Consider the following 27,311-nt stretch of genomic DNA (forward strand, 5'->3'; position numbering starts at 1 on the left):
AATCTGGGGTGGGGTAAAGGTAATTTACAAAATAAAACTTTGTGTAGTAAAAATTCCAAGAAATCCAGGAAAGAGGGAGGAGGAAAATAAAATGTTGACTATTTAGTCAGCTTCTAAATATTTTAGTGACTTTAGGAACATTAAAATTCCAGTATTTGCTCTATGGAAAAAAAAAAACCTCCAACAACCTTGTAACCTGTCTTTGAAATACCCACATGAATTAGTTGGAGTAATGAACTAATAGCTTGTAATACTTCACTTTAAACAAGATACTACAGTTATGAAATAAAAGGAGTTGGGGGGCAAATATCTGAGGGCACCACATCCACTATTTGTCTTTTTAATCATTCCTGTAACTCAAAAGTAGTCAAGCAGAATGTTAAGGTTTTCCACAATGTTTTGTTTCCCTGACAGCCCCTGAATGCCAAGTTTCAATTTAAAGAGTTTTTTTTTTTTAAACCAGTAACCAAGTAATAAGTACAGCCTATAAAGGAGGAGGGGAACCTTATAATGGAAATTGTGACAACATTGAATATAGCATTACAACTCTTACACCTCCTCCTCCTCTCTACACACCCTCTCAATTCTCATTTTTACATTTTTTTCTCCTTTGTAACACCTTTCTCATCTTAATTGGTAGTATGAAAGAAATAGCTTTTTTAAAAATAGCCTTTAAAAAAATAAAACTTTTTCAAAGGTAGTGTATGTAGTATGTATTCTACCTTTGATAATACCTTATTTTTCTTGTTTTTCTTTTAATGGTTGAAGAGGTGAGACTATGTTACTTATTACACCCCATAAAGTCCCATAATACTATGGATACTTAATGACAGTTTGATCCCGAAATGACGAAACAATCAAGTCTGAGTGATAGCAGAATTTGTGATCTTTTTCAGAACAAGAAAATTTAAGAAAGGGTAATTAGAGATACGCGGTATATTCCTCACCACCTCTCCCACAACATCTAAACCATCAAATCTACTCCTCTCGAGATTCACCATTACATACGTGCTTCAACTTCTGTCTTCACTTCAATCAACAGGTGGCATTCCATCTACAAAACCTTTCTTTACTCCCCCCACCCCCGCCCCTTTTCACTAATCACATCCTGATGATGCTTACCCAGGACTTGACCAAACTTTTGTAAAATACATTTTTTTGAAAACCCTTTCTGATTTTCGTGTTTTCCCTTCTCAGGAGACAGTCCCATTCCAAAAAGCACCTGGGTAAAATCCGTGCCAGAGGGAGCGCCTCTTAATAGTAAAGACGGGCCAGGAAGGAGAGGGAAGTAATGTGGGTGCAGTGGAGAATGACCTTTTCTTAGTTGTCACAGAACACCTTCATTATGTGTGGGGCTTTAAGTGTGTGAGAAAAGACCATAGCAAACCTTGACTTCTCAACCGGCCTCCTTACAGGTCCCGGATTGGAAAGAGGAGCATAAAGGGGCCCCACGGCTGCACAGTTCACCCCAAGCCCAGTCAGATCTGCCTTTTCCCCCTCAACGGTGCCCCTTCGGTAAAGCTCATTCCAAACAGAGCATCTGGAGCGGAGGTGGGGCGGGAAGGGGAGAGGGGCTCCCCAGCCTTTTAACAATCCCAAGAATAACAGGCCAGAGTTCCTGGGTTGGGGGCGTGTGTTGGAGGAGGGGGGAAGGTTGTCTACTTCCAGCCCGATTAATCTTGTACTCCCTTCAACCCCCCCACCCCCCACCCCCCGGAGATGCCGTTGGGGCGTCCTTTCCGCAGTTGCTACATGTCATTGCTCCCTCCTCTGCCTGTCAAGGGAAACCCGGCTCCCCAGCTCCCCCGGCGCCCCCAAAAGCCCGTAGCTCCCCCCTCCGAAGTTTTGGGCGCGAGGGCCGCTGGGGGTGGGTGGGGACGGCGTCTGTCACAGCCCTGGCCCGGCCGACCAGCACGTTCACCTCTCTCTCGGTGGCTCCGGGTGTCCGCATCCTCCTGCTGGCACCAGTCACCCTCCCTCTCCTTCCCTCCCTCCTTCCCCTCCCCCCGCAGGCCGGCCCAGCTCCCCGAGGCGCAGGAGTGAGCGGAGCCCCCCGGGCGGGGAGGAGCGGCCGCAGGTACCCCGGGGCGGGTGGGGATGGGGAGCGGGGCGGGCGGGGTCCAGGCTGCGCCCCCAGCCCGGCCGGGCGGGGGGAGAAGGGCTGGGCGGCGCTGCCTCCGGCTCTGAGTGCTGCAGCCCGAAGCCGAGGAGCAGGAGGAGCAGGAGGAGGAGGAGGACAAGGAGGAGGAGGAAAAGGAGGAGGAGGAGGCGGCGGCGGGTCCCGGGTGGGGGGAGTGCAGCGCTGCGGACCCGGGCGGCTGGTAAAGGACGAGGCGGAGGCTGAGGAAGGAAGCAGGGAGACCCTCGCTACAGCAACAAAGGGCAGCGAACGATTGGCCGGGGCCGGAGGCGAGGTCAGCTGGGGACTGGGGTGGCCAGAGCCCGCGTTGGCGATTGCACGTGCTTGCAGACACGGGCGAGTGTCGAGCTGGAGGTGCACGCCCGGAGGGGTAGGGGGGCGCGCCCCCTCGGGAGGGGACGCGAAGAGGATAGTGACATCGCTCCGCTAGCACCCAGCCCGGGGATAGCAGCTCTGCGGGTGTGGGGGGAAAGGATGCGAGCCCAGAGGCGGGCGAGTGATCGCCCAAGAACGGAGGGGGGACTGAAGGGGGGGGTGGCGAGTGTAGAAGGGGCGGGTTGGAGCGCTCCGGAAGGCACGCCCGTCCGCGCGCTCCACCGCAGAAGCTGGCGCCCGAGAACCTCGAATTTTAACTTCTCGTCCCCGCCCGCCCGCGCGCGCTCCCGCCCGCACCCACCCCTAAATCCTGCGGCCGCCGCCAGCGATCAGCTCTCACACAAACTTTAGCTGCGGGCTAGGGGAATTGTAGGCGAGCTATAGGGGGTGGGGTGTAGGGGGAAGGGGAGAGGTGTTGGTGGAGGTGATGGTGATTGACATCTCCAGCAGCCAATAAGGTCAAGCACTCCTCCTAAGAGATGGCCTAATCTGTTTCTAGTGTTGGAGGGGCGGTGAGATGGAGGCGGAGGTGGTGCAGTGGCTGGGCAAGAGAGAGGTTCGGCCAATAGGTGCGGGCAAGAGTGGCCCAAGCATGCTGCTGATTGGTGGTGGCAGCGGATCCTCCCTGGGGGCGGTGCCCAAGGAAGGGACGATGGGTCGAAGGGCGTGCCTATGCGGAGAACAAATGACCGGCAGGAGCCTGCCCCAATGGGCTGCAGGTTGTTTAGTGGGCGGATGATGGACAGGCCCATAGGCCAACGGGTGGCCTTGAGAGTCAATGGTATTGTCCAATGGTACAGTGATAGGGCGGGGCGGCGGCGCGGGTTTAATGAGACTCCATTGGGCTGTAATCAGTGTCATGTCGGATTCATGTCAACGACAACAACAGGGGGACACAAAATGGCGGCGGCTTAGCTCCTACCCCTGGCGGCGTCGGCAGCGGTGGCGGCGGCATTGGCACTTCCCCCAGGCAGCAGCCGCGGCTTCTTCCTCAGGCAGGGGCAGCGCCCCCGGCAGGCGTGGCGGTGGCGGCGGCAGCTGGCGGCCAGGTCTGTCACCCGCCCCCCACTCCTGCGCGCCCCCAGGGGGAGGAGACTCAGGGGGGGAGGGAGAGGGCGCGCGACGCCCCTCCCACAGGCCCCTGCCAGAGGGTCACCGCGGGGCCGCTTGAGGTCAGGCTGTCCCCGAGCGTGACGGTAGGGGGCGGGAGGATCGGGTGTATGGGAGGCCCCGCCCCCTTGCATGAGCCTCAGGGGCGGGGCGTGAACCTTAGGGGCGGAGCAAGAACCTTGGAGAGGAGGGGCGAGAGTGAGGGGGCGGGGTTCTGGAGTCCGGGAGGCTGGAGCTACTGGTCTGGGAGGGCTTTTTGAAGAGATGCGTGCTGGGTTGTTTGGGGCACTTTCGGCAGGGCTGAAGGCTGGGAATGGGGCGCACGGATGTGTGTGTAGAGGGAAGACATGTGAAAGAGATGCTCATTATTACCCTGCCTGGCCATTACTAGTCAGGTAATCCCAGGGCTGTGGGAGGAAGCAGCCCCGAGCATTTAAAGACCAGTGGTGGGAGGGACCGGTGCAGGCGAATTAGGTGGATGCATCGAGGGTTCTGGTGGGGAGCAGGCAATAATAACAATATTAAGTTACAACAATAATAGGTCTGGCATTCATTTAGCGTATTCAGGTTTGCAAAGCCCTTTGCACATGCGATCTCTTTTGGTCCTTACAACCACTCTGTTGAGGGAGGCGTTCTTATTGTCCCCATTTTACAGTTGAGGAAATGGAGCCTGAGAAAAGTCTAGACACTTAGGTCCAAGATCACAGAGCCACCTAGTAGAATCAGGGGCTGGAGACAGACACCCTACCCCACGGCTGCTATCTAGCTGCCTACTGTTATGAGAGATGTCACCTTGGAACAGGAGAAAGAATGCTCCAGGAACCTTGGGTGTTGGATAAATGTCCGCCATTGACATTTGCCTCTAGTTAGAATGTAAGTTCCTTGAAGGCAAAGTCTGTTCATCTCTAGCATAAATGGTTGTTTAATATATTTAGTGATTGGTTGATTGCCTGTAGATTAGAGATCTAGAAGGGCGCAGATCTTGGATTTCCAACTGCTCCTTTCTACAGATGAGGAAACTGTAAGTTGCCCAGGTTGTAAGTGGCTGGAATTAGAACCCAGGGCTATTATTTTACCACCACCTCTCAGTCAGCTTTCTTATCCATAAAATAAAGATAACAATTCTTGTTTAATTTAAATTGCCACGTAAGTGTAATTGTTATTGTAAAGGTTATTGTTAAGACTCTTCTTGTTATGTAACTGAAACTGTGGAGTTGAGGATGGGCATACCAAAAGGATGTGTATATTCAGGAATGGGAGATCCCCTTGGGGCTGTGAGCCTTGTCTTGGGCTGAGCCTGTGATTTGGAATGGGATGGGTTAGGACACATGAAGTGTTTCCACCTTGAAGAAGTTTCTGGATTGTAATTGGTTGGTAGGGAGACAGCACTTTGTTTTAAAGAATTTGTAAATTCCTAGCCTCTATGCAAAGAGAAGCTGTAGAATAGGCAATGTGGGAAATGTGTCCCACTCTTTGTGACCCCATGAACAATATAATTATAACCCATGGGGTTTTCTTGGCAAAGATACTGGAGTGGTTTGCCATTTCTTTCTCTGGTGGATTTTAGGCAAACAGAGATTTGCCCTGTGTTATAATTATGAAGTGTCTGAGGCCAAATTTGAACTCAGGTGGTTCTATTGACCATTGATTAGCCTGTCAGATTTTGCAAAGGTCATTTCATTTCATGTTGTGGAGTTATTTCTTCACTCGGCTTGCCCTAAGATGTTTTAAGGCTCCTTCCACTATTCCACACTGCCCCCCCCAACCCCCCCAATGTGTAGGGGAGGTTGACAGGCTGAATGTGTTCTGATGGAAAAATCAGAAATTTAGAGGAGGAAAAACTGAGCTGTGCATCCTGGAAGAAAAGTAAGGTAGATAAGCAAGCTGGATTTGCTTGCTAGGCATGATTGAGTTGTATGGAAAACTAAGGGTGAGTTAGCAGAATGTAGTTTTTATATTAGGACAAAGAAGGATGGACACTGCAGGTTGTTGTCACTATTTAGAAGGTTGGACTTGAAATCAAAAAGACTAAGATTTGAATTCTGCCTTACATGCAGACAGGCTGTCTCTTCATCTCCTTGGCCAGAGTTTTCTCATCTGTAAAATGAAGGGTTGGCCTTGATAACCTCCAAAGTCTCTTCCAGGGTGAAATCTAGGATCCTAGGTCTTGCTGGTAATAATAGTTCATAAATATATAGTGCTTTAAAGCCTATAAAGTGCTTAATACACCCTTTCCTTTGATCCTCACCACATACCTTGTGATACAGGTGCTGTAGTTTTCATTATCCTCACTTGGATAGATGAGGGACCTGAAGCTGAGAGAAATCAAGAGAATGACAGGGTCACACATTCAGTCAACAAACATTTATTAAGCACTTACTATATGAAAGACACAATGCTAAGCACTGGGGTTACCTGGATGAGCATAAAACAGTCCTTGTGAATGAGAGAGATAGATAATATATACAGAATTGTCTTCATCTAGTAAGTGAAACACACTGCTGTGCTGTGTTGCTTCTCCTGTATTTGGCTTAAGGAGAAACAGAGCCTGGGAGATCAGATTGGAGAGGACTGCACTTGGGTAGAGTCTGGTGCGGGGCTCTAGGTTTCTGCCTTGTTGGGCTTGCAGCATCAGGACTGTTCTGTGTGTTGGGGGCAGGAAGATACAGCCCAGACACAAATAATATCAAATGGGACATGTTAGTTGCCTAAAAGAGGTAGGAGCCATTTGAGCTGGGTCTCGAAAGAAGGAAAGATTTCAAGAGGAAGCGATGAACTGAGGTCATTCCAGATGGGGAAGTGCCACAGAGGCTCCAGATGGAGAAGGTGGCTCAGAGGCATTGACCAGTCCAGTTCTTCAGAATACAGCTCCTAGAGGGGAGTGATGCAAAATTAGGCTACAAAGACAGGAGAGTGGGGATGGAGTTTTGATGTGTAGTAGCTACAGATATGCTATTGGTGAGTATGAAAACTCAGGGACATTTTGGCAAACACATCAGGATAACTCTGAGGGCTCATGAATCTAGAATTTTTGAGTTCAAGGCAGCATGATTGAGTGGATTCCACAGCACATTTAATTAAAATAAGGAGGGCTTAGGTTAGAACCATGCCCAAGACACTTATTAGCAAAGGGATTTTGGACAAGTTCTGGGCCTCAGTTTTCTCGTCTGTAAAATGAAGAGAGTTGGGCTTGATGGTCTGTCTCTAAAGCTTCTATTTAGCAAGAACAAGAGATGGATTGACTGAACGATTACATGTTGTTGCAGTATTTAGGGATGAGTGTGGGGAGAGTTAATAGTTTTTTTAATTTTTAAAGGAACTTCCTCTTTCTTCTCCTTTGTCTTATGTCATTCTCCTATGAAAGAAAGGGCAACATTTTCATATTTTAAAGAAGTGAAATTAGTATCTTTGTCCATTTAAAAACTATTAGGATATTAACATGGTTTGAGAGAAGAATTTTTGCTAATAAACCAGATTTTGTGTTTCAAGAGTGCAGAGTTGGCATGGGGTGTTTCTCTCACTGCAGAATCTGATGAAGTCACCCATTTCACACACACTATTTACAGACATGAGAAGGTGGAAGGTGTCCTGTACATGTCCCTCACAGAAGATGCAGAGTTGGAAGGGATTGTACATATTCAATAAAGAGAAATTTTTCCTTCCCATTTATACACTTTTAAACTGTCCCTAACTAGGGAGAGTGTACATTTGTTGCAGCTGTTTGTGGAGATCTTTTGGACTATTATAAGTCCCAGGCCATCCAACGATAAGGTGGTAGTGTTTTTTTAATTGCCCTTTTTTTTGGCAAGAGAAAAATATTTGTGTGAAAGCTATTTGAGGTAGAGGTGATGGTTCAGCCTAAGTAACCAGATGGTTAGTGTAAGGGAAGTTTTGAAGGATTAAAAAAAAGTTGTTTGTATTTCTGTAAAAACCTTTCAGATGGCTTATTTTTATATTTCCCAATAGTAGTAATCCTGTAGCAGATCCAGTGTTGTGTATAAATGTGGACAATCAACAAATCAACAAGCAAGTGCCTACTGTATATCAAGCATTATGTCTGACCCTGGGGCATACAGAGATACAAATGAAGTTGTTTCTGCCCCAAGAAGCTTATGCCTTAGGGTGTGAAAAAAGCATGTACATATATGTTAACCCCAAATATGTGGTACAAAGTAATTATAAGATATTGTGAGCGGCACTGGCAGGTGTCCCTTAGACTCTCTATTTTTTTCCCCTCAATCTTAAGTCTTCAGTCTGAAAGAGTCAGATGTTGTCTGCTCTTCCTTTTGGATGATGGTGAGCAGATTAAAAGGAAGTCAGAAAAATCCACCAGTAGGTTGTACATACATTCACTGTCTTCAATTTTTGTTTTAATTTTGCATCAGACTTTTTGGAATCTTGGTCTTCACACACACCAATGAGAATAATTTTGTAGCTTTGTCTCTAGTGTGAACTGAAATTCAACAAATTTGACAGTCATTTGTTAAACATTTGTTATATATGACCAAGGTGCTTTGCTAGATCCTGGGAATAAAAACATTTATTTTTAAAATCAACAGTTCCTACCCTGGATTCTTAGGGTCTTAAATCTAAAGCTGGAAGAGTGCTTCAGAATTTGCCTGTTCCAATCCATCCTTTTAAAGATGAGAAAACCAAGACCTGGAAGTGTTTAGTGACTTCTTTAAGATCTCGCAGGTGTCTGAATCAGGATTTGAAACTGGGTCTTCTCAGTACTGATCTAATATTTTTTTTACTATACTATGTTTCCTTTCTCCTAAAGAAACTTAAGATTCTGCTGGACTTTCCAATACGAACAAAAAATATGTGAAAGATAGTTTCAGGAGGAAAAGAATACTAACAAGTTGGGGAGCAGAAAAGGCTTTATTTAGGTATACTGGAGGTGGCATTTTAGCTGAGCTTTTAGGGATTATAAAATGTAAAGGTGAGAAGGACAATAGGAGGCTTTGGAATAATCCTGGGTGAGAGATGATAAGGGTCTGAAATGAGGAGGGATATATGGGAATAGGAACAAGGGAATGCATTTAGGAAATGTTGTGGAGGTGGACTTGGCAGTTGATTGAGGATGGGATGGTAAAGGGGAAGGAAGAGACACTATGATTAGAGATTGTAAAGGTGGATCACTAGAAGAGCAGTCAGTAGGTATCCTAAATAGAAATAAGGAAATTAGGAATTTTAATCCTAATAGTTATTAAAATCACATACTTTGGATGGTTTATCTTTTTTTCTTCCCCTTAGAGAAACCTAATTTGTTTTTCCTCTTTATTTCTGAAGGTACTATATTGAAAGTAGCAACTAGTCACAAATTAAAAATGATATTTTCAGAATCACCTTTATTAAAGTTTAGATATTAGTTTAGCTGGGCTCTTTCCTTCTGATTTTCAAATACTAGCTAGCCATAAGATGGAAGAGGTAATTTCACCTCCCAAAACATGCTTTACACTTAGTTGATTATTTTGAATTTTTTTAAACCCTCACTTTGTCTTATAATCTATATTGGTATTGGTTCTAAGGCAGAAGAGTGATAAGGGCTAGGCACCTGGGGTTCAGTGACTTGCCCAGGGTCACACAGATAGGAAGTGTCTGAGGGCAGATTGGAACCCAGGACCTCCCGCCTCTGGGTCTGGCTCTCCATCCACTGAAGCAGCTGGCTACCCTGTTCAAGTATTCTTTCTAATATAGCATGCTGCTTTTTCCTATTCCAGTACAATGTTCATGCTTACATTTTTTTACCTTAAAAAAGGAGTCATGGAATTTGGAACGTTGAAAACCTTTCAGCAAGTACAAGGAGGCTTTCCGCAATGCCCCTGGCTGGCCCTTCTCCGGGCTCTGCTTTGTAGGATGAGAAGTTCTTGGCTTCATGGGGGCATCCATCCGTTTCTGTTGTCCCATAAAACTGTTGTAACTCCTCCTGCCTTGGACTCCTGGGCTGTAGGATGTTGGGGCCCACATTGTGGAATTCATTCATCATTTTAAGTACCCTGTACAGCTCTGGGCAGAAATGAGGCAGACCCTGCCCTCAGGAAGCTTACAGCCCATGGGGAGGAAGCAGCTCCTCAGCCAGGGAATCTCCACAGCTTCCTGTGCCTCTGGGCACTCCATGAGGACTCTGAAGGAGATGGAGATGTAGGATGGGTGGGGAGGATGGGGGCATTCCCAGAGTGGGGGACCCCTCATCCAAAGGAACAGCCCAAAGTCCTGTCTGGCCAGACCAGAGAGTCTGGGGAGAACAACACGAAGTCAGCTTGGAAAAGGAGCCTGGTGCTGCCTCCTTTGGGCAGAGAATGAAAAACCAAAAACAGAGACAAAAGGAAGCTGGACCTTTTGTGCTCAGACCTTTGCTGTAGGAATATCCGGTCAGAGGGAGGCAATCAGGAGCCTCTTGCAGGAGCCAGGTGAAGGGTGATGAGGGCCTCTACCCAGGAGGGCAGGGAAAGAGAAAAGGGCCTGATGGGAAATAGATTGTGGGCATAGAAACAGAAGAGTTGGTTGTGAAGGGTAAGAGTGAAGCAAAGGTTTAGAATGAGAGTCCAGGGTCCGGGAACTTTAAAAAAGACTTTAATAATTGTATTTCAATGAATTGTTTTCCTGACATCTTGTGTATTTTTGCATTTAAAAACATCACTTTGAGAAGGGTTTCACCAGGCCGCCCAAGGGGTCCATGACAAGAAAGGAAGGCTCGGACCCCTGGTTTGGAAAGTTGTGGCCCTGGGTGAGGGGAAGTGGTGCTGCTCCCTCCTCAGAAACAAAGAATTTGGGGGGGAGGAGGGTGTGGAGGAGAATAAAGAGGGTACAGAGGGAAGGGGAGGAGAGCTAGAGGCAGAGGGAGGAGGAGAAGAGATGGAGGGAAGTGGGGGGAAAGAGATGTAGTTTGTGTTTAGGGCAGTCGCTAGTCCTGGGGGTACATCCCCAGGAGGTGAGATAAGCAGGATTAAGCAGGAAAGGGAGCCATAAATTCTATAGGGGAGCTATAGAAGCTAAGAAGACTTGGTAGGGGAACCAGAAGTGACTGGAAAACCCAGGGATGAGATGTTGCCAAGGCAGAGAGTTTAGTCACCTGTGTCAGACGCGGCACAGGGGTACATGAGAATGAAAACTGAAAAAAGACAACTGCATCTGGCACTGAAGAGATCATTGGTAGCTTCTGGGAAGAGCAATTTCAGTTGAGAAAGGAAGTTGGAAGCCAGAATGCAAGGAGTTGAAATGTAAGAGGAAGTAGAACAAGCTTGTAAGGTGGGGGAGTAGTTTGGGGAATGAGTAGAATCAGGTAAAAGCTTTTTAAGGATGAGGGATGTTTACAAGCAATAGGGAAGGAGTCATTGGTTAAGAAGAGACAAAAATCATTCTAGACTATTTTTTTTTTTTTACAATTTGGAAGAAATACTCTGGAGTAAAAATACATTTTGTTTCCTCATTCATCACTTAACATATGTTCTTCTCTGTTCCCTTCCTGGAAATATTCAAATAAAATTTTTTGTTTTTACATTCTATGTTTAACCAGAAACCTCATGGGTTATTTTAATAGATTGCTGTATACCACTTGCTGTACAAAATCAGCATTGCTACCCTAAGATAGACATTGCTTTGTGTGGTCGAGTTACAAAACTCAATTGATACACCTAAAAATAAAATTGATGCATAAAATTACATACAATAATGTAAAATAATTTAAATAGATAAAAAAAGAGGTTGTAAAATGATAAGGATGTCTCAAACAACTTTCCTAAGTTCTTAATACCTTATTTAAAATAATAAAATAATTGAAGGAATCTGCAGGCTGTTGTAAAATTATATCATGAGATTGACATTTAAATGCCCTACCATTAATTCTTGATCATCTCAAGTAATGGAGGACAAACTAAATAATTTACTAATAATTTTTAAAGAATGATGAAACTTCATTTTCTATCAACAAAATCTATTAAAGCAGCCAAAGTAACTAATTTTAGTTCCATTTACTTTCTTGATTTGTTCTGCATATCTCATAGAGTTTGTAACTTTATAACTCAGGATAGAAAGTCTCCTAATGATCCTTAGCTGGAGTAGTTGTAGTTTGGAGAGTGGAGGGGATCTAGAGACTGCTTTGGGACTTCATAACTCTTACTCCCCCTTTCCCCAGTTTCATGTATCTTTTTTTATCTCAGATTGTAGTCTTTAGGATAAAGACTGTTTTCATGTTTTTATATCTTCTATAAAGAAGGAACTCAAGAAATGCTTTCTGGTTAATATCTTCTAATTTGCCTCTCTGGTCTTAAGAGCAGAGGTCTTTGAGGGGAAATAGCTTGTAAGGGTCAATATGAAAATTAACAGATTAAACTTGGTAGTTTTTTAAAGTCCCTCCAAAAGTGTTTAATTGTATGTGGAACTTTGTGGTGGGGAACTGAAAAGGGAAGAGAGAACCTTCCTTTATGAAGCTTCCCTGAAATTGGAAAGATGTGATCAGGTTTTGTTAATCCTTATTTGACCATATAATAAACTTTGAAAAGCCAAATGGATATAAAGTAAAAGTAAGCCCTCTGAAGCTGTTAGCTGGCATTGTGGTAGAGTGCTGGACTAGGATTCAGGAAGACAACTTTAGTTCAAATCAATTCTTAAACCCTTACTAGCTGAGCAGATCACTTAACCCTGGATGCCTCAGTTTCCTCATCTGTAAAATGAGCTGGTTACCCCAGTATCTGTAAAAAAAACCCCAAATGGGATCTTGAAGAGACAGACACAACTGAAAAACAACCCATCTATATAAAGTAAGCACTCACTATGCATCTAATGTGCTAAGCACTGTAGGGGGTGATGGGTATGCAAAGATGAAAATGAAACTGTGTCTGGAAAGTAAAATTCAAAATGAGGCAGCCTCTTTGCAAATGAATTTTGGTTTTCTTTACCACTATGTTTTGTGGAACTGTATTCTCATGACTCTAAAGTTATGAAACATTGACATGATGTAATATTTCAGTACAAGGAGCTCCCCTATAGAATTTATGGCTGGCTTCTTCTGAGGTGAACTTTTCTGCTGAGAATAGGGTTGATGATTAGGTAAAAAGACTTAGCTTTCTGAAAGTATAGTGTTAGACTAACCATTTCTATGGGATTATTTAGAATAGTTCATAAAAATGATATAAAAATATTGTAAGTACAGAATTATTGACATGATTTTGCAATAAAAATGAGCAAAATGGAGCACTTTTTTTTTCCTTTTCACAATGCTTCTTTAAGACTTCCAAACAATACAATTTATTTGGGGGCATGTTATAAATCCACAGAATTAATTTGAATGATCTACTCTTTTTTTTTTTTAAAGTAACTTTTAAGTTACTTTGCTAACAAAAACTTCAATATACGAAGACTTAGAATTGGACCATGTAAAGAGTGTCTGATTTGGGCATTTTTTAACTTAAAATTTTAAAAGTAAAGTCATTTCATCAACATCTTAATATTAAAAATTTTTATTTTGGAAAAAAATATAAAATTCAGGCCCTTTCCTTGGATTGTTGAGGTAATTTCCTATCTGATCTCTTTGCTTCAAGTTTCTCCCCACTCCAGCCCATCCCTCACACAGCTGCCAAGCTGATTTTTCTAAAATTCAGGGCTGAAAAATGCAGGTCTGATAGTGTCATACCCCTACTCCTAACTCTCATTGGCTCCCTGTTACATCTAGGATCAAATATAAATTCCTCTGTTTGACATTTAAAACTTCACAATCTGACCCCTTCCTACCTTTCAAGTCTCCTTTCATCTTTCTCTCCTTCAGAACATTCTATGCTGGCCTTCTTTCTGGTCCCTACTCATATTCTGTCCTTACCCCCATTCTTTTACCCTGGTGGCTGCCCCCCGCACCCCTCAAATGCCCACCTTCTTTATTTGTGCCTCTTGGAATCCCTGGTTTCCCTGCAGACTCAGCTTTTCTACTTGAAGCCTTTATCTCCCTTACTCAGGAATCTTTAACCTTTGTTTTAGCCCTAGACCTCTCTTTGGCAGTGCAGTGAAAACTATGAACCCCTACTCAGAATGAGGTTTTTAAATACATAGGATTATAAATAATTACAGTTCATTCTGTTATATTAATACAGCTTTTATACATCTGTATGTATTAAAAACTCATATATATATAAAAGAAAATGCACTTACTTTGTCTTAGTAATGGCTGTTAAGACAAAAGGGCAAGGATGAGGCAAGAGGGGTTAAGTGATTTGCCCAAGGCCACAGAGCTAAGAAGTATCTGAGGTCCTATTTGAACCCAACCCGTTCCTACTCCAGGCATCCACCATGCCACCTAGCTGCCCCTCAGAATGTTTTTAAAGAAAAGTGCATGAGCCAGTTAGAAGTTTTGGCCCTAACTAGTAGTGTCCTCCCTCCCAAAATAACTTGTATTTTTTCTGCATATCCTGCATTTAGAAATATTACATGTATTTATGAACTCCTTGAAGTCAGGGACTCTTTAGTCACTTTTGTGACTGCATCCCCATGGAACACAGCCCTTGACTTTGTAGAAGGTTCTTAAAACTGCTCGTTAACAGGTAGATTTAAAGTGATCTTTTTTCTTGTAAGCAGTTTGAACCTCAGGTGAAACACATTATAAAATGTCAATACTTTGAAGGGAATCCGGAATGGGTAATACCAAAAAACTCCTAAATTTCATCAATTTGAAACTTTGCATCCTGTGCCCCATTTTTAATGCAGACACTCTCTATGCTGTTTACTAAGGCTAACATTAAAATTGGTTTATATTATATTTCCTCATAAACCATCTAATGATGGAGAAAGGGAACCCAGGAGCACATTGTATTACATTAAAAACTTGTCTGAGATTAAAAATTTGTCATGGTTACACTGCAGTGTGGTTAATAAACACTTGCATAATCGAGAGTTGTTTAGAGATGATTTTTGCTTCTCCTATTTATGTTTTTAATACAGCGATTTCACCAGCAGCAGAGAGCTGCCGAGTTACATCTGCTCCTGCCTAATTAACTCTGTTGGTTGGTGTCAGATGAGAGCTAATTTTGAGATTAAATTGAAGAGAGAAAAGTTGAAGGAGGGGAAAAGGAGGAGTTAGGGTTGCTTGGTTGTTTTATATAGGAGCAAAATGCAGTTTGCAATAATCACTTTTTAATTTACTTAGGACTTTTGAGAAAACAATCACTTTTGCAGAATATGCCTTATTTATGAACAGTCGTAGTTTTGAATAAAAAATTTATATGCTGTTTTCTTATATTAAAGTGCTTGTGGCTTATCTTTATGGCATAATAAATACTTGGGTCTGGGTAGCCTTTGGGACCATGTATATGAGACAGAATAAAGGAAGCTACTTGAAAATTAATGATAACATTATTTGTCAAAAGTCTTTGACTTCCTCTGGTGAAAGCAGTACATTTAAAATACTTAATATTTAATAATTTAATAAAAATGGAAGTTTTGCTTATGATCTTTTTTGTTCTCATCTTTTAATCCTGACCAGTTTTATCCAGTTTTGTCTACTCTTTTTTTTTTTCCAGAAGATAGCAGGGAGTATATTAGAAAAATAGAAAGGATGAATTTTAGATGTCTTTCAGAGTGGTCTACTTTATGAAATCTGTAATTCAGAAAAATGAATTGTGGATGTCTGAAATAGTTAATATAATGAATAATGTGTTAGCAGGCGGTTATGACTATTGTTTTCTTTGTATGCTTATAGATGTTAATAGTTACTTTCTTGGTTTTATTGGGTTATTTTTATGTCAAATTAAAGTTTATTTTTTTTCTCCTTTGGTCAGATTTGTCTGAAGAACTGGACAGTCTTCTGTTTTGCCACAAGCTATTATACTTTGAGTTTCACTCCACCTGGTAAATCTCTCTTTACTCTCTATTTTTAAAGATATGAGTCCTAGTTAGATTTGTTAGTAGTTAATATGAGAAATTTTTAATTTAAGCTACCAACAGCATTTTAAAATTTAAAATTTGTTATTTTGTTTGTGAGGATACATTTATGGAAGTTCACCATTTAAAAAATTTTCATTAAAAATTTTTTTAATGTTTTAAATATTTAATTTTTTTCATTTGTTTCTGTGACCATAATTTAAAAATTCATATTCTCCAATCCACTTTTTAATGTGGTTTGACATTAAAATACTATTTTCAGTGAGCCTTTCCCTGACTCCTCGACATTGTTTGGTACAATCAAATGAAATCATGTTATTTATATAGAATATGTGATAAAAGATGAAGTAATTACAATGTTGTTAAACTTCAGATTAAAATTTTTTTTATATTTTACTTTTAAAGTGATATAATTTTGTTAACCTTTGGATATCACCTTTCAGGTGAAGAGCATCTCTTCTATAATAACACTCAAAATTACAATACAAGAAAAATTAGAAGTCAAACAATAACAAACATTATTATAGATTTTACAAATATAGCACAAATTTTTTCTTAGTCGACATCATTTAAGTTGAATGAATGTCCAAATTATCTTAGTAGGTCACTTCATTTTGCAATTTAACATTCTATACTAATCACATTCAAAATATTCTGATTAATTTTTTTGCCCTAAATCCCTGTGCATTGGAAAATTTAGCTAGCTTTCTATTATAGACTATTGATAACATAAGAACAATTGGTCTTTGATACTGCAGACATTTATTAAAATAAACATATTATATTGCATTCATTATAACAGTTGAAAAATATGTTCATAAACAAAATATATTTCAGGTCTAATGTATTTATCAAAAACTTGAGGAAAAACATAAAATGAAACTTATTAAATCTGCAGATGAGATGCAAAAATATAAAGAATAATATGTTTTATAGAAACAGGATTTAGTATAATCTCAATTAGTTAGACTCAGTTATCAAGGTGAAATTTTATAGGATTAAATATAAGGTCTACATTATTATTTTAAAAATCAATTGTACAAATATAGGTTGGGGGACGCTTATATATTCATACTTCATGTAAAAAAGAGTTTGGTCTTTCATTTGACTGCAAGTTCATTATTGAACTAATAATATGACCAGCCTGCCAAAACAACAACAAAAAATTTCAGTCTGCATTAGTAGAAATATATTCACTGGTTGAACCAAGGGAGATCATAATTAATTTGGAATATTAGGTTGTGCTCCAGGTGTCACATTTTTTTTTAAACTTTACCTTCCATTGGTTCCAAGGCAGAAGAGTGGTAAGGGCTAGGCAATGGGGTACTCACTACATTTTGAAAAGGGGATTAACAAAACTTGAGCCCCTGAAGAAGAGGGGAACCATATGATATAATATGAGGGGCCACTGAAGAAAGTGGAGTTATTCAGCTTGGAGAAGAAAAGACGTGGGGGAGAGGAGGTGGCTATAATCATTGCCTTTAGACATCTGAAGGTCTGTCATGTGAAATAAGTGAATATTCTTGTTTTTTGCTTATCTAGACGTCAGAGCTAATATTAATGACCATTGTTTATGTCATGGCAAGTTTCTGCTTTACATAAAGAAAGGATTTTATAGCAGTTAACAGCATCTAAACTAGGGTTTGGCAAAATAGTCACCAAAAAGTGCAACGTGAAAGGCATATTTTAAAATGTATTCTTTGTAAATGTATATATTTCAATGTCAGAAAATTCCTCTTCTTTAGCATATTTATTTTGTGACAAGTTTAGTCTCATTTGTTACCATAAAGGCTCAAAGTCTTTGGTGGATAGTAACACACAGGAGGTACAATTTTCACACCTTGCTTGAGGTTTCACAGATCCAGTGCTGACAGATTTTTCTCACAGTAGAATGAGCTGTTTCGAAAAGTAGTGAGCTCTCAGTCACTGGAAGTGTTCAACATTGTTCATGATCATTTGTCAAGGACAGAGACGGAAGAGATTCTCCTATTGGGTAGGAGGTTGAGCTAGTTAACTTTCATGACTTTCTCAACTTTCAAAGTTCTATAAACTTAAGGTAAAACAATTCAGTTTTTAGTTTAAATTTATTCTAGTAGCTGAGAGCTATAGACAGCTTCAATTGTACATTTTTAACATGGTTTAAAACCAATTTCCTTAAGTATTTTTCAGTTGACTTGGTGTATGTTGAAATCATTATCCTCATCATTCAATTTTGAAGTGTAGAAAACTTTGGATGGTTTAACTGGATCAAGGTTTGGAGGCAATTTTTTTTTTCTATTTTAGTCAAGCCACTAGAGATGATTTTATCTCATTGTTTTGTGAGACCTCTTTCAAAGTTTATCGACATGATTATTGATAGTCTGATAATAGGACTGGCACTTCATGATGTTTCTAGGAATACATAGTAATACACACATGAATATTTTGCAGGTAAAAAAGAGTAAAAGTGATCTCTGATGTCCTTGTTTGCCCTGAGCAAGTTTATCCCAAAATGGATTAGCCTTGTTAACTGGGAAATATTACCCAGAACATGCAATTTCCTCATATTGATAGCAATTTAGGTTGTATTATTCTCATTAATAAGCCTGCTTTCTTAACATGTGAATTGGAGGTATAAATATGTAAACCAATGTTATTAAGATTTCTATGTTAACACAAGGATTAGAGAAGTTGATAACAAATACAACTGGAAATATAGTTCATTTTGAACATATTATAGCCATCCTGCTATATTATAGGCTCCTCAAGAGAAGGGATGAGGTCTTATGCCAACTTTGATCCCTAGAACAATAACCTGCACATGGCAGTTGCTTGAGAGTTTTTTTAATTTAATCACTTCTACATAGTTAACAATATCATTTTAAAAATTATTATCTGTATATTTTGAGATTACATAATTATGGTTATAGCAGTGGTTATTTTGATGATGGGAAGATAGAATATTCCCAAGTAGTTATGAAAATAGTTGTACAATTGTTTCTGTTACTTAAAAGATTATTTCATAGGATTGAGGAAATTTAGAGATCATCTAGTCTATCTTCTCTTTTATAAATGAAGAAACTGAGGCTAGGTAATTTGCCTTGCTTTTATTTATGTTTCATTGAAAAACCTTTTCTTTTTGCCTTTTAAGGTTTTGCTTTCCTGATTAAAGATGTTCCTAACTTGAATCCAGTGTTTCTGTTTGGTAAAAAAAAAAAGAAGAAAAAGAAAAATCTTAATATTGCCTATTTATGACCTTTCGGAACCCTGAAGAGGCATGTTTGGAAGATGTTGCTTCACAGTGCTTGGAATCCTCTCAGTCTTTTGGAGGTAAATGACGCCTACTTTTGCAAGTATTGTTAAAAATCTAAGAACCTCTATGGGTAACTCTTGGCTGGAAGAAAACATTTGTCAACCATGGTAAAACTTGCAAACCCACTTTACACAGAGTGGATTCTTGAAGCGATACAGAAAGTGAAAAAACAAAAGCAACGGCCATCTGAAGAAAGAATCTGCCATGCAGTGTCTGCTTCCCATGGACTAGACAAGAAGACTGTTTCTGAACAGCTAGAATTAAGTGTCCAGGATGGATCTGTTCTCAAAGTTACCAACAAAGGCCTTGCATCCTATAAGGACCCAGACAATCCTGGACGTTTTTCATCCATTAAACCAGGCACTTTTCCTAAATCTGCCAAGGGGTCTAGAGGATCATGCAATGATCTTCGAAATGTGGACTGGAATAAACTCTTAAGAAGAGCAATTGAAGGGCTTCAAGAACCAAATGGCTCCTCCCTAAAGAACATAGAAAAATATCTTAGAAGTCAAAGTGATTTAACAAGCACCACCAACAATGCTGCCTTTCAGCAGCGATTACGATTGGGGGCCAAACGTGCTGTAAATAATGGGAGGTTACTGAAAGATGGACCTCAATATAGGGTAAATTATGGTAGTTTAGAAGGGAGTGGAGCTCCAAAATATTCCAATACTTTTCCATCTTCCCTCCCACCTGTCAGCCTTCTACCCCATGAAAAAGACCAGGTAAGTGTAGAAAGAATGATAAAAACAATTATTGTGATTTATTTAGTTTTAATTGGAAAAAAGGAAAATGACAAGTTTGGTTAATTCATTTATTTATTTTTTGGTAGTTGTATTCTAAAATTTGCTGGCTGAGAAAAATTTAAATTGTTTGAATTATATTTTAATATAGAGGGACTCTTCACATGATTTAATGTGTATAACTAGAGGGATTGTGAGAGATCTTTGTTTATTCTGTTTCAAGGTGAACAAAATTCTGAACATCAAAGAGAGATAGTTTTCTTCTTTTTGTTTTATAATTACAGAAGAAAGAGGTTCTTTATGCTTTTTTATTCTAGAATTTCATAGATGCTTTACTTAAGTACCTTAGAAAAAAATCTTACCTAAATCCTTTTGCCTCCACTTAGGTCTACATTTTTGTTCTATTCTTATTAGATTACATTTATAGCTGTTCAATATCGGTTGTGTTATATCTTTTCACACATTTAAAGACCCTAGAAGAAGCAGGGGTTCTTAAACTGGGGTCTGTGAACTTAATTTTTTTCATACTTTGATAATGGCATTTCAAATGGAATTAGTTTCCTTTGTAATCCCCTATATTTTTGTTATACATTTAAAATATTTTTATTTAAAATATTTAATAATAAATAAAAATAAAATAATAAAAATAAATAAAATAAAAATATTTAAATATTTAAAATATTTTTCTGAAAATGGATTCATGAGGTTTCACTGGAATGCTAAAGGGGGTCCTTGGTCACAAACAAGGTTAAGAACCTGCTTTAAACCAAATCTCTTGGCATTTTTTAAGCTTTCCTACACACTGTAGTAATGACATAAATTTATGACTTAATCTCTCATATGCCAGAGCTTCAAGTTTTCCCAATGGTTGTATGGATATTCTCTTTCAAACTTAGTGTTAAAAATTCTGGCCTTGCCATTCAGCCTTAAAACGAAAGTAGAAATCTACATTCAGGTAATATTGTTATAATTTCTGGAATGTCTAGGATAACTGATTTTCCCACTTCATCCTGTGGCCTGTCTTTAGAACCATTTTTTGCATAAGATAGGCAGGAGAATTGGAAATAAACTGTTCCTTTTTTTTTATCTTGATTAAGAAATAATTGTAGACTTAGTAATATAGTTTTTATTTGTGGTTTTTGTGTATTCTGTGCTCTTTCTCATAGCTAGGTAAATTATAGGGTAGTTATTATAAATCATTAACACAATAAGGTCCTAAAGTTCATTCCTAGAATGTTTCACACATGGAACTCCTCTTTTCCATACCAATTATGTTTTCATAAAAGGGAGAGAAATGTACCATAAGGAAATTATCCAAGGGGATTCAGAAACATTCCTTTCCTAGTACATAGTAAGCTCTTAAAATTCTTACTGATTGGATCAGACTGGGAGATAGACCTTGAAATTTTGCTTTCAATCCTTACATACTTCAGGGTTTTGAAGTTAATGAATAAGAATTAATTTTGGGGTAAGGGGAGGTTAAGTAATTCCATCATTAGCTTCTATAATATTGATTGCCCACATGACTTTACTCCCATTGAGAATCATTTAATATAGTATCATGATTAGAACCAGCATAACTTTTAAGGAGCCCTGCTATTTAATATATTTTTCTCCTTAACCTTAATTATTCTTTATTGTTATCATTATTATTCATATCTCCATTCAGCAACTGCACTGGTGCTTTTAGTCTAAAGGAAAGTTCATGGTGATTCCTGCTGGTAGTTGTGTTCAATGGAAAGAATGATGGCTTTCAAATCAAAGGACCTGGGTTTGAATCTTGGCTTTGATACTTTCTACCTGTGGAACCTTGGATAAATTCCTTTATTTCTCTGCCCCTTAGTTTATTAATCTGTATAATTAGGGGATTAAATGAGGTAGATGACTCCTAAGATTCCTTATAGCTCTAAATCTCTAAACCTATAATCTTTGTGACTAAAAGTCATATATTTCTTCACTTGCAGTTAAAATAATGCTGAGTAAAATTATCTTAATTGCTATTGCCATATAATAACAATGGTATGTTGGGAAGCAAGTTCTGTAATCATTCTCTCTAGTTAGGTGCAATTTGAGAATTTGAATGAATAAATGTTAACAAGGATTTAGGATTTTTACAGCTTATAATGGACAAATGAATTATCAAAGTCCTATAAAGTCATTTTAGCAGCTTCCTCTCATGATATTTTACTTGAATAGTTTATGTTTTAACTTTTTTTTCTGATGTAGTTAAAAGTTTTATTGATTCATTTTGTTTCAACACAACAATCACTTCTTGGTATACAACTCCTTTCCCCTCATTAGTGACTTCTCCTTTAAAAGATCAGTGAATCAAAATCCTGCACAGTTATGACTGGGATGACATGTTCTATTCTCTAATATAAGTTTAATATTTCTTAACACATAGGAAAGAAGGGGGATGTGCTATTGCTATTAGTCATGTAGAATCAGCATTAGATATTTTCATTAGATTTGAATTCTGTTATTTTTTTACTTTATTGTGATCATTATATATATCATTCTCCTGCCTGTATTGTATTTAAAAATTGCATGTAGAAATCCCACTACAGATTTTGTAGCCCTTTACATATGGCAAATGAGTGATATTTATTTAAACATTATGCAGATAAATATTATAAATTTGTCCCAGGTAAATATTTTGATATTATAGGAAATGCTTCCTTGCTCATATATCAAAACTCTGATCTGCTAGTTGTTTGATTATTTCTTGGGTCATTATTGCTTATTTTTCATTGTCATCAATGTTTGATAGTCAGTTGGAGAGGACTGTGTTTTTTTAAGCAGCATCGTAGTATACACTGTGTAGTTAGGTTGTGTTGGTGGCAGAGGTGCTAGAAATACCAGTGGAGGAATAACAGTCCACAAGTTCTTGTATCTGCATCATATGGAAGTCATTTATTGTGAGAGTGGGAACAAGAAACCTCAATACCCAGAGAGGCCCTACTCCAGCTCATCCTACCAGTGGCTTGTCTTTCAGATAAGCTGGTTTTCCAGCTAGGCTCATCTAGTGATTGCTTTTAATTTGCCTAATAGGTAGAGCACTGCATTAAAAGACAGCGTAAGCTTTTTGTGGTAGAGCTCACATCTTAGATGACAGGGAATTTCACTTCCACATTTAGAATGTTTAATAACTATTTGTTGAATTGTTTGTTGATTTCAGTGATTTTCACAGTATCTGATAGGACTAGAAGCACTTCTTACATGGTATTTATTAGTAAATCTGTGACCAGTTATGTATAACATCATTATCATTCTTGGGCATGGTAAGATTAGGTGATACAAGTTAAAATAGGGTTCTTGAATCTTGAAAATATAATAGCAAGTTTTATAATGTACAGTTTAAATTAGATATTAAACTCATTGGTTTCTTACCATAATACAACAATAACTTATTGGTTTGCTAGTGGAACTCCAAAAGGAAGGAGTTTGGAGTTTATGTAATTCTATTTCTTAAGATGGTAAAATTCAGGTAAACTTGAGTATTGAAGACTTTGGGGAAAAAATTGATTCATTTGATAAGGACTTTTATCATTGTAATTTCTGGCATTGTGCAGAATCAGTGTAGTTTTTATTATAAAGGCCTCTTGTTCATTACACCTTATTAAGGATATCTTGCTAAAATTTCCCATCTGTAAATCCTGATATATTTTCCAGTGTTAATCTATACATGAATTCCTATTGAAGATGTGTATAGTTGGAAAAGAATGATAATGATAATAGTTGTCATTTTAATGGTGCTAGAGATTTGCAAAGTGAATTACATACATAACTTCATTTGAGCCTTACAGTGACTTTTTAAGGTAGGTATTACAAGTATTTTTATTCCCATTTGTGCTGGGGTGGAAACCAAAACTCACAGTTTAAATGACTTGTCTCTGTTCATTTAGCAAGAAAGTGTCAGGGGTAAGATTGGGATCTAGGCTTTCTTGGTTCTTTACACAATAATAAATAGCCCTTTATACCTCATGTTATATCATCACTGTATATATTTATCACTATAAATAATATTCAAATAGTGGTTCTTTCTAACCTCCTTCCACACTGCCTTTCTTTAAAAGGAGAAGACTGAATAAGAATTTTAAATATTTTTTATTAAATAGCCTTCAGACATTGGGAGAAATATAACAGTGGGAGATGGGTAGTAAAGAAAATATGAGGATGATGAGAGCAGGAGAGCAGAAGAGAAAATAGTTCAGAAGAAACTAACCAAAAATCACCTGATGCTGGGCTAGTTCAGATGTATTAGGCCATAATTTCTTTACTGTTGCTTCATTACTGTGTTTGTCCTAGAGTCCATAATGCTTATTACTATGGCTGGTGTTCTTTGGCTTATCTCCCTTGGTTGGATCTCAGGTTTATTGTTTTATATTGCTCTGGGTTGTGTCTATCTAGAAGTATATTTCTTACTTGATAGCGATTGAAAAACCAAATCTTGTCCTTGGATGACTTGAGACATTTCCATTTTTCTTTGCTCTAGTGTTCTTTATATTGCAGATGCCATGTCTTTAAAGGTCTATACTACCTTTTCTCAAAGTTGTGTTCTGTTTTGTAAAGGTTTGCTGGACACAATACTTGTAATAATATGAATTTTCAGATTGACTTGTTAAAAAGCTAATTACTGAATGACTAAAAGAATGCAAATGTGAAAGGCAAGGTAGATAAAAAAACTCTTAATTTTTCTAGATTTAGGGAAAAACTGTGCAGTTCATATTTTTTCCTATAATTAAACTTCAAAAGTTCTATTAAATGGCGATGTACATGAGAATACTCTTGTATGCATGTAGTTATAGTTGAGGCATTTGTAAGCAGGCAGTTGGATTGTTCACATAGTAAGTACTGGTGTATTATTGTTAGGTTAAGAAGTGGCTAAAATTAAAGACTGAATGATTATTTTATTGCACATTGAGTCATGACAACTTTTTCTACCTCTGAACTTTTGTCAAGATGGGGCATGTTTAGTCTTCTAATGAAAGAGTCATCATATAATCCTATTTTAACATTAAAATATGTCAATAATTCTTTATAACTTGGTAATGCTTCACTTTATTTTAATGCTGTGACTACCTTGCATTTTTATTTGATATAAAGGCCCCTTTGGAATAATGTAACAGATCCAAATCTGTTATTTGATTTTTTAAGAAAGATGATTTTTTCCTTCCATATTGGAGTTAACTGTTAGAAGGTATTGGGGTTACCGAAGTTATGTGTGCTAGCTTCCTTGCTTTTTAGATTGTTTCCACAGCATGAAAAGTTTTGTTCCTATGCTTTATATGTGCTGTCTACTGATACATATAGTGGAAGAGATTCTGTTTACCCTTTTCCCTCTAATCCTGTTTGTTGGCACACCTTTATGTTTCTTGGCATCTATATCTCCATTCTTTTATATGATCTTCCCTTTGTATATTGTTTCTAGTGTACTAGAAAATCTGGTTGTGTTTTATATCAGATTTCTTTTTAAATTGAATCATAGATATTTAAATTGAACGCAAAGTTCATGATTTTTTAAAATTTTGTTCTAATTTTTTTTGATGTGGGAGCCAAATTTCACAACAGGCTTAGAGGGAGTCAAATCTGTGTTTGAAATACTGGTCTTCTCAAAAGTTTCACCTCTTACATTTATTGACATTTTTAAATATGCAGAAATAAATTATATCTTCTGGATTAAAGTTAACAAGTGAGTTGCCTTGTGGTTTGGTTGTGACATTTTAAATTAGTTATGACATGAAGAAAATGTTTTCATTCAAATTAGTATGATAACTCTATTGCTCTTGTTCTATAGACATCTTTTCTAAATAAGACACTCCTGCTATTTTCAATCCCCTTTCCCATTACAGATCTTAAAATTTGTTTTTTGTTACCTGCTATTATTAAAATAAAATATACCATCTACTCAGTTAAATTGAAAGTAAGAATGTACTTAGAATGCTTGTTTTTTTAAAAATAAAAGGAAATATATTGAAAAATCAATAAAACTTACCTTTTAGAAGATGTAGAAGTGATTATTATTATTTCCTTGCAAGAGATATTCAGTAGTCTCATTATTGGTCCAGTCTCTAAAATAAAATTAATCATGACTTCCTTCTCTTACACAAATCTTCAAGAGTCTCTTTTCCCCTCCCCCCCCCCTTAATTTTTAAAATAACTCTTACTTTCTGTCTTAGAATCAATACTAAGTATTAATTCCAAGACAAAAGAGTGGTAAGGACTAGACAGTTGGGGTTAAGTGACTTGTCCATGTTCACACAGCTAGGAAGTGTCTCTGGTCAGATTTGAATCAAGGACCTCCCATCTCCAGGCCTGGCTCTCCATCCACAGAGCCCCCTAGCTGCCCCCTTCAAGTTTGTCTTGAGAAAATAAAACCACACCGTAGTATACATAAATTTCAAGGATTTGTAGAAGTCTAACAAGTATTTAAAGTCATCAGTTTTACTTCCCTAGAAATCTCTTTAGCAATAGTTTTTTAAATATCTCTCCCTTTTCTAATCCGTTTCACTTTTTGATCATTGATAAACAACTTCAATTTAGTTCAGTTTAACAATTTTAAATGTTTAAGAAATGTCTGTTTTGCCTCTTTTCCTTCTTTTAGAAACAACATAGGTACACATAGAAACTGTGCTAGGCCCTTTCCTATCTGTAATGAGACAAAGTAGTTTTATGAGAGTAGCTTAACTTTCTTTGGCAATTCCTTTTTAGTTCCTTTGTCCCATTAATGAATTCTGTTACAGTATATAAAAGATAATCTTAGCCCTTGTTGCCTCTGAACAAGGTAGAATTTGTATTCCTCCTGTCTAGCCCATATGCCCATTTTGTACTGCAGAAACATAGATTTAAGGTAAAAGGGTATAATTTGCAGAAATGACCAAGATGAAATCTATGTTTTTCTATAGTTCAGATGGGAAAATGGAGATAGCTCATTAAATTTAAACACTTCCTCTGTCCCCCGTGATGATTGTGGTTTTCCTTATCTTGAACCAACAGGCTTTAATAGGAAGAACAGTTTAACTGTGGGTGTTCTCCAAGGTTCTAACCTAGTCTCCTTTTCCTCTTCCTTTATGTTCCCTTGGTGACCTCATCAGTTCCTATGCGTTTAAAAATCCATTTCGATGCTGATAACTTCCACGTTTACAAATCCATTTTCAGTATCTTCCCTGAACTTCAATTCCACATCAACAGTTGTTTATCAGACATTTCAAACTGGATGTCCTAGAGATGTCTGAAACTCAGCATATCCAAAGCAGTCATGTCTGACTCTGCATGACCCTATTTGCAGTTTTCTTAGCAAAGATACTAGAATGGTTTGCCATGTCCTTCTCTAGCTCATTTTACAGTGAAGGAAACTGAGACAAAGAGGGTTGTGCGACTTGCCCAGAGTCATGTGGCTAGTAAGTGTCTGAAGCTGGATTTCAACTCTGGTCTTCCTAGCTCCAGGCCCAGCGCTTTATCCATTATGCCACTTAACTGCCCAGAACTCATTATCTTCCCCCCCAAATCCACCATCTTCATTTTCTCACATCGCCCATATCCATTTACTTGCCAAATCTTGCTATTTCTACCTCCACTTGAATCTACTTCTCTCTGCTCACCCAACTACCATTACCCCCTCACCTCAATTATTGCAACAGACTTCTGATTAGTCGTCCTGCCTCCAGTCTCTTGCTGTTCCAGTGCATCCTCTAAATTGCTTGACAAAGGGATTTCTTTAAAGTGTTGATCTGCCCTCCTGTTCTACATATTCCAGTGGTTCTTTGGTTTAGTTTTTAAATCC

General features: G+C 38.7%; 1 protein-coding gene and 1 long non-coding RNA gene across 12 annotated transcripts in view; one reads left to right on the plus strand and one right to left on the minus strand.

The window, feature by feature from the left end:
* Positions 1 to 604: 604 nt before the first annotated feature.
* The window catches only part of KAT6B (lysine acetyltransferase 6B), a 222,859-nt gene continuing 196,152 nt past the window's right edge, over positions 605 to 27,311 (plus strand). For 3 of the 11 annotated variants that reach the window (XM_056819748.1, XM_056819768.1, XM_056819782.1), the window contains exons 1-3: positions 605 to 2,077; positions 15,391 to 15,460; positions 18,624 to 19,510. In XM_056819748.1, the coding sequence (XP_056675726.1) occupies positions 18,890 to 19,510 (621 nt within the window). In that variant the 5' untranslated portion in view covers positions 605 to 2,077; positions 15,391 to 15,460; positions 18,624 to 18,889. Of the gene's footprint in view, positions 2,078 to 2,287; positions 2,415 to 3,171; positions 3,297 to 3,425; positions 3,565 to 15,390; positions 15,461 to 18,623; positions 19,511 to 27,311 lie in introns of those variants that run through there. The other 8 variants (XM_056819741.1, XM_056819764.1, XM_056819780.1 and 5 more) reach the window with 3 other exon arrangements.
* Positions 5,557 to 26,765, minus strand: LOC130457566 (uncharacterized). The gene is made up of 2 exons (XR_008916882.1): positions 25,524 to 26,765; positions 5,557 to 5,940 (listed from the first exon to the last, which is right to left on the minus strand). It is a non-coding gene; the product is annotated as an uncharacterized LOC130457566 (long non-coding RNA).

Source organism: Monodelphis domestica, chromosome 1 (genome assembly GCF_027887165.1).
Source record: "Monodelphis domestica isolate mMonDom1 chromosome 1, mMonDom1.pri, whole genome shotgun sequence".
NCBI lineage: Eukaryota > Metazoa > Chordata > Mammalia > Didelphimorphia > Didelphidae > Monodelphis > Monodelphis domestica.